Source organism: Kogia breviceps, chromosome 17 (assembly GCF_026419965.1).
Source record: "Kogia breviceps isolate mKogBre1 chromosome 17, mKogBre1 haplotype 1, whole genome shotgun sequence".
Classification (NCBI taxonomy): domain Eukaryota; kingdom Metazoa; phylum Chordata; class Mammalia; order Artiodactyla; family Physeteridae; genus Kogia; species Kogia breviceps.
The window spans coordinates 46,630,763-46,648,111 of NC_081326.1; the positions used below are offsets into that span (position 1 = coordinate 46,630,763).

The 17,349-nt window shown below is 36.0% G+C and overlaps 1 protein-coding gene across 38 annotated transcripts in view; it reads left to right on the top strand.

The window, feature by feature from the left end:
* The window catches only part of RIMS2 (regulating synaptic membrane exocytosis 2), a 552,349-nt gene that overhangs the window by 123,620 nt on the left and 411,380 nt on the right, over positions 1 to 17,349 (top strand). For 26 of the 38 annotated variants that reach the window (XM_059042512.2, XM_059042500.2, XM_067018075.1 and 23 more), the window contains one exon: positions 11,831 to 11,842. The exons of the other annotated variants lie outside the window; for them this stretch is intronic. In XM_059042512.2, coding sequence (XP_058898495.1) covers positions 11,831 to 11,842 — 12 coding nt within the window. The remainder of the gene's footprint in view (positions 1 to 11,830; positions 11,843 to 17,349) is intronic. 38 annotated transcript variants of the gene reach the window in all.

A 17,349-nucleotide genomic window follows, 5' to 3' on the forward strand; every position in this document is an offset into this window, starting at 1 on the left:
CTTGAAGGATCTCTCTGTAGATTCTGGAGTTTTCTTTCTCTGTTCACCTTTCTCTTCTCTGATAACTTGTTCAATGAAAGCTAGCTGTGTTGGCCTCCTCAGGCTTAGTTTGTTCTCTTCAACTTAGGATGTCTGCCAAAGTGAGTTTCAGCTGCTCTGTATATTACTCTGCTGCCTGGAAAGCCTCTCAAAACAGTAACCTGGGGCAATTGTAGAGCTTATCTTGTTTGTTTCCCATATTTCAGCTGGCCTTTTTTGCCGGATGTCCATTGTCTTGAATACCATTCTTCATACATTTTGCCTATTTTTTGTTTGTTTGCTTGTTTCAGGCAGATGAAGGAATCTAGCTCTTGCTACCCCATTTAGGCCACAAGCAGAAGTCTGTAATGACATCTGAATATAGTTTGCTTAAAAATATATTTTCTGGTTTCTAACATATGGTCTCTTTATGCTGAGCAAAGTACTAGTCAATAAGTTAAATACAGTGAAAAACTGGAACACCCCTTGAACATTTTTTGTATTGTAATCAACTATAAAACTCTATATATTGTGGATTAGCCTGATGTGGATGATTTATGGAAAAAGAAAGGAAGCAGAGAGAGTAACCCCCACGTTTCTCATATTTTTTCTTAGATCTGAGGGAAATTTAGGGACTAAACATAAAAAATAATTTTCATTCATAATTTACTTGGGAAAGCATTCCTTTTATATATATATACATATATATATATGGCCTATATTCTAAATGGAAAGAATAATGAGTTTCTCTTTTCAAATTGGATCTTCCTATGTATACTCAGTTGCCTTATGTACTAGAAGGCTTTTGCTCACAATAGATACTGAACACATTTTTTTTTGAATTTTATTTTATTTTATTTTTTTTGTACAGCAGGTCCTTATTAGTTATCTATTTTATACATATTAGTGTGTATATGTCAATCCCAATCTCCCAGTTCATCCCACTCCCACACTCCCGCTTTCCCCCCTTGGTGTTCATACGTTTGCTGAACACAGATTTTTTTGCGGTACGTGGGCCTCTCACTGTTGTGGCCCCTCCTGTTGCGGAGCACAAGCTCCAGACGTGCAGACTCACTGGCCATGGCTCACGGGCCCAGCCACTCTGCGGCATGTGGGATCTTCCCAGATCAGGGCACGAACCCGTGTCCCCTGCGTCGGCAGGCGGACTCTCAACCACTGCGCCACCAGGGAAGCCACTGAACACAGTTTTTGATTTATCATAGCTCCAAAGGATTAAGCTCAGTGCATTTTGGTACGATTATTTTTATGAAGTAGAATAATGACAATATAAATATTTTATAGCTTAAATTTTACTTATAAAGTAATTTAAAATTATTTTAGTAATCTTGTAAAATAACAAGATAAAATAATCTTTTGTTTTAATTTTAAGGGTCTTTCATGTGCAGCCATCCTTAACAATTAATTAACTCTTCTGAGGTGCATTTAGGATACAGAGAGGATAAGTGAAGTACAGGACTATGGAGTACCAGTATAATAAGATTTTATGAAATATTGCTTTCATTTATTTTCTTAAGATGATACTCCTTAATAAATTAAAGCTATATATTTAGTTAAATTGAAAAATAATGACTTTCTAAGGGAGATATTATTTTGTAATCATGGAATAGAGACTCTAGTGGTAAAGACATTAAAAGTAATTTACAGTCAGGATTATTTTAAGCTTCAAAGTGTGACAACATTAAGTTTTTGTTTATTTTACTTTTTGGGAAAACAGATTACCATCTCTCAATGGATAATCTAATTTTGAAAAAATAAAGAGTATACGTTTTTTAGAATTATAATGTTTAATTTGCAAATGTAACAGATATGGATTCTTTCACTATAAATTATCAGATTTGAAGCAGAATGAATGATACCTTTAGTATGGTTGTAAAAGAAAGTGATTCTTAAGAAAGTCCCTTAAAATATATTGATATATGTGTGTTCAGTATATCAGATGGTAAGTCTTTTAAAAAAAATTCAAGTCACTGTAATTACCTGCAAGCCTGTAGTTAGTGTGCTTGTGTAATATATAATCAGTTCCCATACCCCAAATCAAACATATCATGTATGGATTTTCTGATAGATTTTTATGAAATCACTACATTCCAGTATATTGGTAAAAATTTGACATTCTCTGGGAACAGGGTGACTTAAGTTGAGACAACTAGGAGAACCAAGTTTTGTTCCTGCCCTGGTGTTACATGACTCTTGTTGACATATCACTTCATGTCTTAGTGCTTCTGTTCTAAAATCTGTAAAATGACAGCATCAATTTAAATGATTTCTAAGGTCTCCTCTGGGCTTAACATTTTATGATTTTTAAATTAATACTAGATTATTCATGTAATCCTTGAAAAGGAATATAGTCAGATATTTTTACCGCTTAAAGAATTTATAAAAGGAATTGAGAGGGGGCTTCCCTCGTGGCGCAGTGGTTGAAAGTCTGCCTGCCAATGCAGGGGACATGGGCTCGTGTCCCGGTCCGGGAAGGTCCCACATGCCGCGGAGCAGCTAGGCCCGTGACCCATGGCCACTGAGCCTGCGTGTCTGGAGCCGGTGCTCCGCAACGGGAGAGGCCACAACAGTGAGAGGCCCGCGTATCGCAAAAAAAAAAACAAACAACAAAAACCCAACAATAACAAAAAAGGAATTGAGAAGCTTCATTAATTCTGTTATGTCAGTATGTGTAGTATATTGTGTGTTAAACTTTGGCAGTGGTCTTGAAAGTGTACCCCGATGTGGAAGGAAGGTTTTTTTGGAGACGATTTGGGTGCGAATAACTTCAAGGGCACAGATTTCCATATGTATTCTTTCATTTTTTCTTAAAATTGATGTACCTGAGAACACTTTTCTGTTTTGTAAATTTTTCTTTCCAGCTCACTTTTGATGAGACAAGACTTTTTTTTTTTTGCTGTACGTGGGCTTCTCACTGTTGTGGCATCTCCCGTTGCAGAGCACAGGCTCCGGACGCGCAGGCCCAGCAGCCATGTCTGAGGGGCTTAGCCGCTCCGCGGCATGTGGGATCTTCCCGGACCGGGGCACGAGCCCGCTCTCCTGCATCGGCAGGCAGACTCTCAACCACTGCGCCACCAAAGAAGCCCCCAACTCACTTTTATAAGTGGGTGGCTTCTACTCTTCAAAAGAAAAACATGCTCCTCAACCATACCTAATCTGAATTTTGGTCTTTATATAATATATTGCCTCAGGATGTAAAACTCTCTGGGGCACCAGGCAAAGTGACAAGGAGAGTTGCCGCTGAAGGAGAGTTGTCTTGAAGGAGCGATTCATGAGGGCAAAGCAGTGAGAAATTATGTAAGAAACATGGAACGAGGCAGCACGTTATTTCATTCAGGCAACAGACTTTTGGCGAGACTCTGGTGCCTCATCTCTCTTTTTCAGAATTGGAATTTTGAGATGATTATCATGGTGACCCATAATAACACATTTATATGAATTTTAAAATGAAGTTGGACTCTTTTTGATATAAAGTCAGATTTGTGTGATGGTTTGACAATGTGGACTAGTTTGCCAAATAGGGTATAAAGTAGACATTTTCTGTATATTGAATGAGGTAAATCTGCAGCTCCAAGCTTTGATAAAAATATAATTAAATCACACCTACAATACACAATATGTCTGAAAATGTATCCTTTCCAACTATTTAAACTTAAAATTTAAATGCTATCTTAAAAATGTGAGAGGGGTATGTGATTTTAGAGATTTGAGAGAAGAGAAAAAATATTTGTAGACTACTGATATATAACAGGTGCAAGGTATTCTTGGTTATTGGCAGACGTGCTTTTGAGAGTTATCTTTGGTATCTCTTTGCTTCTAACCTCTTGGTGGAAAGTATACTGCTCAGTACCTAATGTCCTCATCAATAGATAAAGTGAGCTCCTTATCATTAGACAAGATGAGCACCAGGTTAAATAGATTTTACTTAGTATATATGGAGAAGATTAGTAATAGCATCTGAAATGAGTTCTGATAATAATATAAATAAAGGAATTCAGGATATCACCAGAACTTTAGGATGGTAAAGCAGACACTAGATAGTGGAGCACAGTGGAAATAGAATTGCAGGTAATTGTGAGAGGACAGTTAGACATAGTCATGAATTTCTCTTTCTTCACCCAATAAATCTCATCTAATTTCTTTTAAAGCATCCCCAAGAAAAATACTTACCTTCAAACATGAGCAAAAACAAATGAAGTCCTTTCTGAAGCAATTTTTTTTTTAAGTTAAAAATAATTCTGATCCATGAAAAGGACATGAGGGGACTCAAGGAAAATTTTGGAGGTGACAGATATGTCTGTTACTTGATTGTGGTGATGGTTTCATGGATATATTCATAAGTTCAAACTCATCAAATTGTATACAAAAATATATGCAGTTTTAATATATCTATATAAAGAAAGAAATGGTTCAATTAAAAAAAAAGGGCATAAGCTTCTTCTTTTGAAGTCTTGTCTTTTAAACTCCCTTTCAATAAATGTATTAAAATACCACTGACTCTCACTTAGGCCAGAACAGACTATGTATTTCCTATTGCTGGAACAACGCCCAGATCTACTTCTCCTATAATTTGCAACTTTTTGAAGTTGCTATGCTATATCACCTAAACTAGAAAGCCAGGAATCATCTCAGGTTTCTGTCCTTCACCATTCTTTCCCCACAAATTTTGCATTTTATTCTTTCATCTCTGTCTACATAAACTACTAACTGCTCTCTTATTTGGTCTCTCATCCTCCATCACTTGGACTAACGTTAGTTTCCTAACTGGTCTCTTTGCTCCCATCTGGATTCCTCATACACATCCTTCACATGCTGCTATGCTGCTATCTGTAAAATGCAGATCTGATTATTTTATCTTCTGCTTAAAAACTATTTAGTGACTCCTCATCTCTTCAGTGAAGTTTCTAATGGCATAAAGAGCCCTCTCCCTATGGTTTGTTCCCTGCCTAACTCAAATAATAAGCTTCACTGCATTCAGTATACCCCGACTAAACTACACTGCAGTCCTCCCTTGATGTCCCATGTCCTTTGGGGATTGGTTCCAGGACTGGCCCCCCCACCCCATACATAGCAAAATACATGGATGCTCAAGTTCCATATGTAAAATGGCACAGTATTTGCATATAACCTATGCACATTCTCCCGTATACTTTAAACCATCTCTAGATTGCTTATAATTACTAATACAATATAAATGCTATATAAATAGTGGTAAATAGAGTGTAAATGTTATGTAAATGAGTGTAAATGTTATGTTACCAGTGTCGCATATTCAAGTTTTGTTTTTTGGAACTATTGACACAAATAAGCAATAAACAGTCTATAATAGGAATAGGAAAGAGTTTTCTTTGAGACACACTGAGGACTATAGCCTGGGAGACACAGATTCAAGAAGGACTTGAATTGTGTTCAGTCAGACTAAAAAATGGGGGAGGCTTATAAATGGAAAAACTGAAAAGTTACATAAATTGCTTGTCAAGAATTAGGATTGGATCTGGCAAGAAGTAAGAGTGCTTACTAAGCAAGGATTGATTGGGGTCTGAAATGGTTGCATGGTTACAAGGGGAGACCTTGAGACCATAAGGTTGAAGCTGGTAACTGCTGGAAGATATTGCTTTGAGAATGGCTGGTGGTGTCCTTGGATTTGGTACAATTCAGAAAATTCAGGTTCTTAGTGATGCAGGAACGTGTCTGAAACCACATCCATAATAGTCACCCAGCTCTGATTTGAATGCCTGAACCAGTCACTTCCTTCTGATTTTTAAACACATTCTTTTCTTTAATGGCTAAAGCAGATGTACAATGCATGTTTGACAGGCCATAAGACAGGCTGTTCTAGTTAGCATGAAGTTCAAGCCAAATCATGTATAAGCCAGAATGACTTACCCATACCTCAGTATGTGAAAATTTCGTCTATCAGAGCTTTCTGAAATGTTTTTTCCCCAAATCTTTTCTATACATGGTTGCTTGAATCCAAGGAAGCAGAAACCATGGATATACTTGTACTTCTCTTAAATTACCACTGTCTTTTATGTCTTTTGCTTTTGCTTACCCTGCTACTGTAATCTGAAATACATCTCTCTGCTTCCCCCTGGACCCCACTCCACCCACGACCCTTACCCACTTCATGAACAATTACTCATCTTTCTGGATTTAAGCATCATCTCCATGATGCTTTCTTTGGGTATCCCTTGTGAATTAACCACTCACTGTTTTGTGCCTCAATGAATTCTACAGACTTCTAATGTATTACTCTTAACATTTTATTATTATTGATTGATTAAATACTTGTTGAGTGAATGAATGGAGGAAAGAAATTGGGTGTACTTATCATGGGCATGTTATTTTGGGATAAGCTTTGTCTTTTGATCCAGCTTCTTGCTGCAGCTCAGCACTGTGATGATGTTTTCTTGAAGATGGCGGTCCAAACTTGTGGATGAATAAAAAGATAAACTTATACTGCCTATACAGAAGTGTGTAATTCTTGCAGTTCTTGAAAAAAAGAGTCCAGGCTTGAGAGAGAAGATGGAGTATTACTGTAGTGGTGTGAAAGAGAGGTGGTTTTGGATTGATTATAGAAAGCAGGCAAGAAGAGAGAGACAGGTGATGGTGGTATAACTCTGGAGAATGTACAACATTGATATATAGAGAGGGATATATCTTTTTATTTATTTATTTTTTTTCTGTACGCGGGCCTCTCACTGTTGTGGCCTCTCCCGTTGCGGAGCACGGGCTCCGGACGCGCAGGCTCAGCGGCCATGGCTCATGGGCCTAGCCCCTCTGCATGTGGGATCTTCCCGGACCGGGGCACGAACCCGTGTCCCCTGCATCGGCAGGCGGACTCTCAACCACTGCGCCACCAGGGAAGCTCAAGAGGGATATATCTTTTTGGCAATGCAGATGAGCAAGTAGTAGGAGAAAGACTGAATATCTAGAGAAGGAATCTGAGGCGAGCTGACATTAGTTTCCTAGGTGACTGGGGAACTAATGAAAAGTTGCACAAAGAACAGTTGTTGGCAGATGAAATCGCCATATTTCATCTGAAATGGTGCTATGACTATCAAGAGGAAATATCAGAGAGGAAAGAGAACAATAGAGCCAGTGATAGAAGGTAGATTAATACTTAAAGTACATTGATCTTGGGAAGAGGCAATGTGATTGCTTATCAGCAGAAGTGGTAAGACAGTAAGGATGGCCATAGGGAGAGCTGATTATGAAGAAAAAATGCAAAGTATAAAATTCTTTTAGAATATAAAATACAATAATTTTTTAATAACTATTTAAAAGAAATTAATAAATATAATTTGTACTATTAAAATTTTAATAAATGCTTTTGGACATACTCTAAGTTATTATTAGAGTTTTCATGTCTAGTAATTATGACTTAAAATCATTAATTCATCAATTAAATTATAGAAAAGATACGTAAAGCCAACAGAGGACACTGGCATTATATAGAGGCAACGCTGTGTGGTGGCTTCAGCTCAAGTTCTGAAGTGAGACTAAGCTTAAATCCCAGCTTTATCATTTACCAGCTATGTGACCTTGTATAAGATGCTTTGTCTCTCTGCCTCAGTTTCTTCATCTATAAGTAGTAGAAGTAATAATAATACATATCTTACAAGGCTATTGTGAGAATAAAATGAATTAATATTTGTGAAGCACTTAAACATGTACCTGGCACACAGTGAGTGCTTTAAAAGTGTTTTGCAATAATTTCTATGCTATTAGATTTCTTCTTACCTAACATATATATCAGGTACCATGAAAGATGCTTTTACATATGTTTTCTTATTCAATTAGATAATCATATTTGTAGATTGGATTAGTATATTCCTTACTGTATACCTAAACTGAGTGTCATTATGAATATGTATGTAAATATATATACCTTATTTTTTTTTTTTTATTTTTTTAAATTTTTTTTATTTTTTTTATTTTTTGTGGTACGCGGGCCTCTCACTGTTGTGGCCTCTCCCGTTGCGGGGCACAGGCTCCGGACGCGCAGGCTCAGCGGCCCTGGCTCACGGGCCCAGCTGCTCCGCGGCATGTGGGATCTTCCCGTACCGGGGCACGAACCCGTATCCCCTGCATCGGCAGGCGGATTCTCAACCACTGCGCCACCAGGGAAGCCCTATATACCTTATTTTAATCTTTAATCTTTGAATTGACCATTTAGTCTTTTCTTTTTTTAAACACAGACTAAGCGTAAAGCTGAAGTAAATATCCAAATGATTCAATTGAAGATTCACTTTTACCCATTTAAAAATATCCAGGTTTTCCATTTGTTTAAAATTAAACTACTCCTCCACAGCAAGTTATTTTTTATATTTCACAGGAGATTTTAATCAGTCTTTGTCTTAAGGACCTTGTTAATATTTTATATTTATACATTACCTTTGTTTTTCAAGCAACTCAATTCCAGTTTGATTACTGATGAGATTAAAATCACTTTTGACAAATACAGTGAAACTTCTGACTTAAATTGTATTACTAAAATCTGATTAGAAGAGATTACTAGTCCTTTCGCTTTGAATTTATTTTCTTTGGAGGCTGGCCAGTTCAAAGAGAAGAACCATTTTGATTATGGGTCATCTTCCTCATTTTTCTTTTTTCCTTTAACAATTTCCTTGGGAGATTTTATTCACTTTCATAGCTTCAGATTCTGTATATATGCTAATGATTTCACTAGCCGGATTATTCTTTTGAGCTCCAGATCCACCTCTGTAGCTGCCTACTGAAAAATCTCTGCTTGGATATATTAATGGGCACCTCAGATTCACCTTGTCTATAGTTGAAGTCATTATTTTCCCCTAAATCTGCTTCTCCATGTGTTTTTTTCTTTCAAGGAATTGTCTTCTTATCCTCCTGGTTGCTTAAACCGGACTCTGGGAGTCCTTCTCTACTTCTTCCTCTTCCTCAATCAAGTCTTAAGGGGCCTTATTTCTTAGTATCTCCTAAATCAGTTTACTTCTCTCCTTTCCTCTTGCTACAACTATATTTTATACCACTATCACATTTGTTTCTTACCCCAAATATTGCAACAACTTCCTAACTGGTCTTTCTGCTTCCAGACTTATCTTCTTCCAGTCTGTCTGCACATTTTAGCAAAGTAAACACTTTATAAGTAGTAGCAAATAATGTTATGCCTTATTTATAAATCGTATGGTAGATTTTGTATTTATTTTTTATCCTTATTGAAAGATAGTAAAGATATAATGGCAGAGTAATATTCATGTGTATAGTATAGCTGAGTTTTTCATGTGTACAACTAAAATTGAACCTGTATTATCTGTTAAGAGGGATTAACTATTAGCAAATTCATTAGTTATGACTTCATTTTTTTCCTTCTTTTTAAAAAAATTTCTGCAATGTGAGTTATTTTGTGAAAGTATTGTGCTTCTAAGCTTTTGCCAGATATTAATATAGTTAACCGTGGAGACTTTAGTTCAAACATGTCAAGTATAATTTAGTCATTTCCAGCTACTTGTGTCCAAATATGCCAAGCATGTTTGTGCTTCTGTGCTTCTTGCATATTCCATGTTCTTTGCATAAAATGTTCTCCCTCACTAGTCTTGCCGACATTCTCTTTTTTTCCTTTTTTCTTTTTTTTGTGGTACGCGGGCCTCTCACCGTTGCAGCCTCTCCCGTTGCGGAGCACAGGCTCCGGACGCGCAGGCTCAGCGGCCATGGCTCACAGGCCCAGCCACTCCGCAGCATGTGGGATCCTCCTGGACCGGGGCACGAACCCATGTCCCCTGCATCGGCAGGCGGACTCTCAACCACTGCGCCACCAGGGAAGCCCCTTACTCATCTTTAATGTTTCATAAATCTAGTGTAGTGCCTGATACATATATATGAGTGCTCCATAAATGATTTTTGTTGGACTAAATGGTTAGCAATAATTTTCCTTGACTGTGTACAATAGCTTTTATATGATCTTTTGTAACAAATGAATCAGTCGAGAACACAGTATTGTAAAGGATGCAATCCTATCCCTTCTACACAATATCCTATGTTTTAATCAGCTAGAATATCAGATATAGAAGTGTGTCAGACACTGTATTGAGAGCTTTTCATGTTGTTTAACTCTGAGAAAACCATATAAAGTAAATATTAATTTCCTGTTTTGCAGATAAGGAAGTAAAGGCCTAGAAAGCTTAAGAAAATTGCATAAGGGGGCTTCCCTGGTGGCGCAGTGGTTGAGAGGCCGCCTGCCGATGCAGGGGACACGGGTTCGTGCCCTGGTCGGGGAAGATCCCACATGCCGTGGAGCGGCTGGGCCCGTGAGCCATGGCCGCTGAGCCTGCGCGTCCGGAGCCTGTGCTCCACAACCGGAGAGGCCACAACAGTGAGAGGCCCGCGTACCAAAAAAAAAAAAAAGAAAATTGCATAAGATATACAGCTAGAAATGTTTCAGACAAACAGTGATGCCTAAAAACACATGATTTTAATTTGTAATTTATATAAGTTCTTATATCAGGTCATTATTATATTATTAATTTAAATATTATTATCATTATTTTTATTTAAATAAAGAGGAATGCAACATTTTTAAACTTTACCATATTTAAATATGTTCTCTTGACCAAATCATGTATCTTATTTATTTAATATTCTTTTCCATTATGGTTTATTACAGGATACTAAATATAGTCCCTTGTGCTATACAGTAGGACCTTGTTGTTTATCCATTCTATATATAATAGTTTTCATCTGCTAATACCAAACTCTCACTCCATCCCTCCTTCACCTCCCCTCTCCCTTGGCAACCACAGGTCTGTTCTCTATGTCTGTGAGTCTGTTTCTGTTTTGTAGATAAGTTCATTGCTGTCATATTTCAGATTCCACATATAAGTGATATCACATGGCATTTGTCTTTCTCTTTCTGGCTTACTTCACTTAGTGTGATAATCTCTAGGTCCATCCATGTTGCTGCAAATGGCATTATTTCATGCCTTTTTATGACTGAGTAGTATTCCATCGTATGTATATACCATGTCTTTTTTTAAAAATTGGAGTATAGTTGATTTACAATGTTGCGTTAGTTTCAGGTGTACAGCAAAGCGATTCAGTTATACAAAGTGATTCAGTCATACATATACACATATTCATTATTTTTTAGATTCTTTTCTCAGAAGTCATGTATCTTGTGTATTATTCTATTTTCTACATTTATGATGTTGGGGAACTATGACCCCAAATTACCAATTGTAATCAATAATATTTTATCTTTAATGACCGTTTCTACTTGTTTATTCTTTTAAGTTATAAAGTTTAGAAGACCTAAATTAATGGGACAAAAAGACTTTTAGAAGCAATGTGCATAATTCATATAGAATTACATTTTGTCTGCTTTTGATAGTATATGATGAAATTAAAGATAAACAGTGATACTGTGTTTTATTGTCTTTGTACATAAAAGCTTTATTCCTTAATGTTTTTCAGTTTCTTTCTTTGAGTTAATTGAGTATTTAATTAGGATTTTATTTGTCGAAAGAGCATTCTCCTTTTTCTGATGTTTGGGTATTTACTTTTATAGAAATTATTCTGTTTATATATCTTAATATATTCTAGTATATAGCATGTTTTTGCTTGAAATGTATGGAAAAATTTTCCTTTTATAATGTTTATATTTCAGTCAAAATGTAATTTACACTTTTTCAGAAGTTTAATTTCACTATGAAAGGAACTCTTAAAAAGTCTTATTCGTTTTAAGAATGGGATTAATTATTTCTTTTTTGTTTTGTCTTTTCTGTCCTTTCTAACTTGCTTTCGTGGATATTCACACCAGGAGGACAAAGTGGTTAGAGTCTTTTTTCTGTCTGATATAATTTTTTTCTTATTGTTATTATTACTGATTTTAATTTCGTAGTTACATTTAATTTATATATACTTTTAAGTGTTTTGTTACAGTTGTAGTGCATGATAATTGCTAAACATTAATATATATTTTAAGCATGCTATCTGAATTTACTGAAAAACACATTTTCTTATAGATGAAATTTTGATTATTTTACTTGATTCTTAAAGAGGCTTGCCTTTTAAAAATTTAATATTTTTTTAAAAGAGATCTTATAACATTCCTCATTGTGATAAGAATTCCTTTAATCTTATTATGTTCCCTAAACTAATCATTGTACTGGTCAGAGTTTTTAAAATAAGGTTCTGAGATATTATAAAGATTCAGTTTTTGTAATGAGTCACAATAACATTGAACATGGGTTTTCTGAAGTTTATATTTATAGTTGATTTAAGTATTGAGTATATCTTAATTTTTCTTAACAATATGTTTTAGAGATTGGTAAAATGGTAAAAAGATTGGTAAAATCTTATATCTTCATGTTGAATATTAGATATAATTAAAATTTAGATATAGGAATATAAAATTTGACAATACACTAGATTATAATAATTTGCTAATGTCTGCCTTTAGAAGTCTGATTTGAATTTGGATCTGCTCTGGAGCCTGGTGACTTCCTGCGAACAAAGATAAAATCTTTCTATTCTGATTCTTTATGATGAATCAGACTAAAACTCGAGGTCTTTTCAAACTTTCCAAGTTCAAACTGGCATAAAACCCAAAGAGAACATCCTTTAGCTGAGGTCTTCTAAACAGTGCCTCCTTTTGTCAGTTGGAGCCTTTTCATTCTCTTCAGTCTTCAGTTACTAGGTTGGAGATAATGTACACATTGGCAAATATTGATGTGAGTTTAGAATGAACTCTCTGAGCAGAAGGAAAGATACTGTGCATCATCCTCAACCCAGAGCAGGTCCTCTAGAAGACCTGCCAGCTTTCTACCAGTCAACTTTATTAGCTGACTCTCAAGTAGTACAATTTAGGCAATTCAAAGCCTTTTAAAATCTCTGGTGCGACTTTTGTGTCCAGAGTTAACACAGGATATTTAATGGTTTGATTATTGTCTGTAGTTTTCACAATGAATTCTGACACCTATCTCAGCAATGAGACATATAGTGATAGCTAAGCTATAGAAATGACTTCCATATACTGACACAGTTTCATAATGTAACTAACAGTCTATATTTTAAGCCATGGATTGACTAACAGATAATACTAATTTTATGTGGATTTGGAACATTGCGGTTAAAATTTAACAGGCCTTTCAGTGATACTCTTTCTGTAACACTGTTCACCAATGATGAAGATGTTTTATATCTTCACCATAATACTGTAGGCTCTAGTCACATGCAGCTATTGAACACTTGAAATGTGGCCAGTGTGACTGAGGAATTGAACTTTCAATTGAATTTTAATCAAATTTAAATTGTCATAAGTGGCTAGTGGCAAGAGAAAGCCCAAGTACGGATAGCAAACATTGTATGACTATTCAATCTCTAAGGCAATTCCCTGCACGCATAGTAGCAGTATGATGTGTATACTATCAGTGGAGATAAAACTGTACAGAACACAAGAAGGGTACACTGTCAATGCCAACCTCATATATAGTCAAGGAGGATAACAGGACATCCTTTCAAAGGGCAGAACAAGGGAATCTGAATGACAACAGTCAAGGGAGAACCTCCTAGATTGCTAAATCAGGACTTGCCAGATAGAATAACCAAGGAAATTTAGGTGTTGTTTGTGTAGGGATTGCTGTGTGCTATGGAAAATTGGCCACGGTATATTTCTCATTCTTCCTGTTTTTGAATGAGAGTTTTCGTTGCATTTACATCGTGTTGTATTGGGTGTGTTGAGAACAGATAACTTGTGAATTACAGTGATTTACAATATCAGTTGTTTATAATAATCTGCACTTGACCATGATGGAAAGATTTGTTCTCCTTCACAGATCTTAGATTTAGAGCTAGGTTTTATAACTAAATGAGAGTTGGGAATTATCTCCCTTAGGGAGGGGAGGAATGTGTTACATGTAAACTATATGTATGGAAATTGTGAGTAGTTGAAAGCAGACTGTTCTAGACCCTGTTCAATCACTATCCTAACAGACATTTTCAACTTCCTTCTCTCTTGAAATCCCCAATAGAGGGTCTTGAAAAATATAAAATCGTTTAGCTTTCCTTGCAACTGGGAATGGCTATGTGACATAGTTCTAGCAAATGAGTTGTGAGAAAATTTATGAGAGCTTCTAGGAAGTCATGAAAAAAATAAAGATATAGGTGGCACTACTTTTTAAGGAAAAAGTGGTGTTCTGAACTTCACCAGCAACTTGTGAAGATGAGGGAAAAGCCAAGAGTATTTGAGACATTAGTTATGACATTGTTGAGCAACTGATCCAACACCATCAGACACTTTTCCCGAATGTGAGAAAAATACCCATCCCCAATTTGTTTCTGCCATCAATAGTCAGAGTTTTTGTTACTTATAGCCAAAAGCATTTCTAAGGAAACATTACTGGAGATGCAGTATACAGCAGGAAAACCATATGAACATTTAGGGTTGTGCTTCAGAAGTACAGAAGTAGAATAAAGAAGTACGTGTTGATCATTGCCCAGATCTATCTACTTTTGCCTCTATAAATGTTTGAAGAAGCAGGATCACTTAACACATCTGCTCATATGTAACACAGAACTTAACCTCAGGTTGCAAACAGTAAATTAGTATGAATATTTTGGTCTTAGATATTGAATATTTCATTAATATGAATTTATTCTATTTCATATATAGAATCAAAGTAAAGGGGGTTGAATTTAAAATATATATACAATTTAGATGTTTCTCAGATTTTTTTAGGATGTGTGGAAATAAACTTTCATGGTGAATTATTTTCCATAAGTTAGGACATATACCTAACTGTTCATCTTTAAATAAATACTGATCTACTCATGTCTAGTAAGAGCATATAGTGAAATTATAGATTTGGGAACAAAATGGTGCTCATTTCACTGTCTAGAGACAATATTATCTGTTTATATAGAGACCATTTTAATGAGGATCTTAAATAATTCCACTTTCTCTTTTTACAAGTTATTAGTTCTAAGATACCGGTATCTCTTGAGACAACATTATTGACAGGTTATTGAGCTTTACTGTAAAAAATAATGTTATTAATTATATTGTTATTGAAATGAAGGGTGTGGAAGGATGATATATGATCTATAGTATTTCTCACATTTCAGAAGTATAAAGGTTATCTGTTGGGCTGCAGCTGCAACTATGATATTCAGAGCAAGTTGCTCTTTGTTTTTACTGCAACCTGATACTTTTTCTGATTTAAGCACAGTATTCAGGATTCCATACCCTATGTGTTTATGTAGCTGCCCATTGTTATTCTCATATGGAGTTGCAATTTAGCATATACTTAAAAGTACTTTTCAAGTTGTAGTATGTTTGATTATTCCATTTCAATCTTGGCAATAGCTAGGGAGCTGCATTCCAGTAAATACTGCCTTAACAGTGGTAGATTAATTTATTTGCTTCTGCATTTCTATTTAATTACAATATAACATGTATATGACCTTAATAAAATTGTTCTAGAAATTGAATATAATAGCTCTGCCAGGGCCAACTCTGTTAATAAAATTACAGGTTTAAATACTACTACTACTATTCTGCCTCTTTCACTGTTAGCCTGACAAAGACCAGAATTCTTACATGTGTAAGTGAACTTTGAAAATCTAAGTCTCTTATAAAAAGGGATTAAAAACTTACACTGTGAAAATCCTGTGAAATAAAATATCCCACAAGAAAATTATAAAAAACATATGACAAGTTAAAATACTGGTACAGATAACATGCTGAAGTCTTATAGAAGTTGATGTTACTATTAAGAACTGATCTAAAGTGACACTCAGGGCTTCCCTGGTGGCGCAGTGGTTGAGAATCCGCCTGCCGATGCAGGGGTCACGGGTTCGTGCCCTGGTCCGGGAAGATCCCACGTGCCGCGGAGCGACTAGGCCCGTGAGCCATGGCCGCTGGGCCTGCGCGTCCGGAGCCTGTGCTCCGCAACGGGAGAGGCCACAGCAGTGAGAGGCCCGCATACCACAAAAAAATAAAATAAAATAAAAATAAAATAAAATAAAATAAAATAAAGTGACACTCAGTTTGGCTCTGATAGAGTTCAGAGGATGTTGGAAGACTACAAAGTATATTTACAATTGCAGCATAGACAACTTCTCGAGAGAAGGGATAGATCATATGTTTTGATTATATATTGTGCTACTTTTCCATCTCTTGGATAACTTTTGCTCTGATCATGTTATTCCAGTTATGTATACCATTCCATCCAATCTATAACTGAAAATGAGACCTATTTCTTTATCCTTTGTGGGAGTCCCATCACTACTAAGTGCTGTGAATGAGAGTTTTTGAGCTCCCGAAATAGAATAGTGCCAGTGGCTGTATGATGTGATGGATTTGAGAGCTGAGAGTTAAAACTGAGAATTGGTGGTTGAATAAAGAGCCAGGATGACAACCAGGATTTTTGCATTGAATGAGGATGTTTGTGCTGAAGCCAGTAAGTATATACAGGATGGAGGGCATATTTGGGGCAGGGAGGGAAAGCACAATGAGTTTAATTATGGAGATAGTGAGTTTGAAGAGCTTTTACAAAACCAAGCAAGAGATGTTTATTAATAATGACAGCTAACATTTATTAGACAATCATTATGTGTAAAGAGTACTATAGTAAACTTTTTAGCATGTATGAGTTCATTTAATTCTCATGACAATTTTCATCTAACAGTGAGCTGTAGGACAAGCTGTAGGAGAAGGGGCTGAGGTGCGATGCAACATAGTAAAGAACACAGACTCTAGTCTCAGAATTCCTGAGTTTAAAACCAGGTTCTATCACTTTGCTAACTATAGTATTTGAGCCATCACTTTATCACTTTAAGCCTCATTTTCCTCATCTCTAAAATGGAGATAATTTAACAGTGCCTAAATTGTAGGGATATTGTGTTTGATCATTATTTTCTTCCCCAAGACTCTGAGGACCCTCTTTCCTTAGTGCAAAAAGGAAAGTAAAACCCACCATCATGTCCCAAAAATAAATAGGAGGATTTATTATATTTTAACAGAAAAGATGAAATAGAACAAATATATGGTATTGGCTTGGTGATTGTCCTGTGATATTCTTAGTCATTGGGTCCAATGGTGATCTACCAGGTCCTGGAGGTATTCTTCCCCTATTGGCTCTGCTTGGTTTCTCCAAGGCTTTGATTTAATTCATCTGACCAGGACAGAACCAGGAGAAAACTTGTTATGGGCTAGTTCTTAGTATGGAGCTGCTTGTGCGTCCACTTCCCTGGCAGAATAAACTCATTTCTTATTTTCATGATCTTCTCCATTTTCTTCTTCCTTTTTAGCAGTCTCTGCTCTCAAATGCCCCTCCA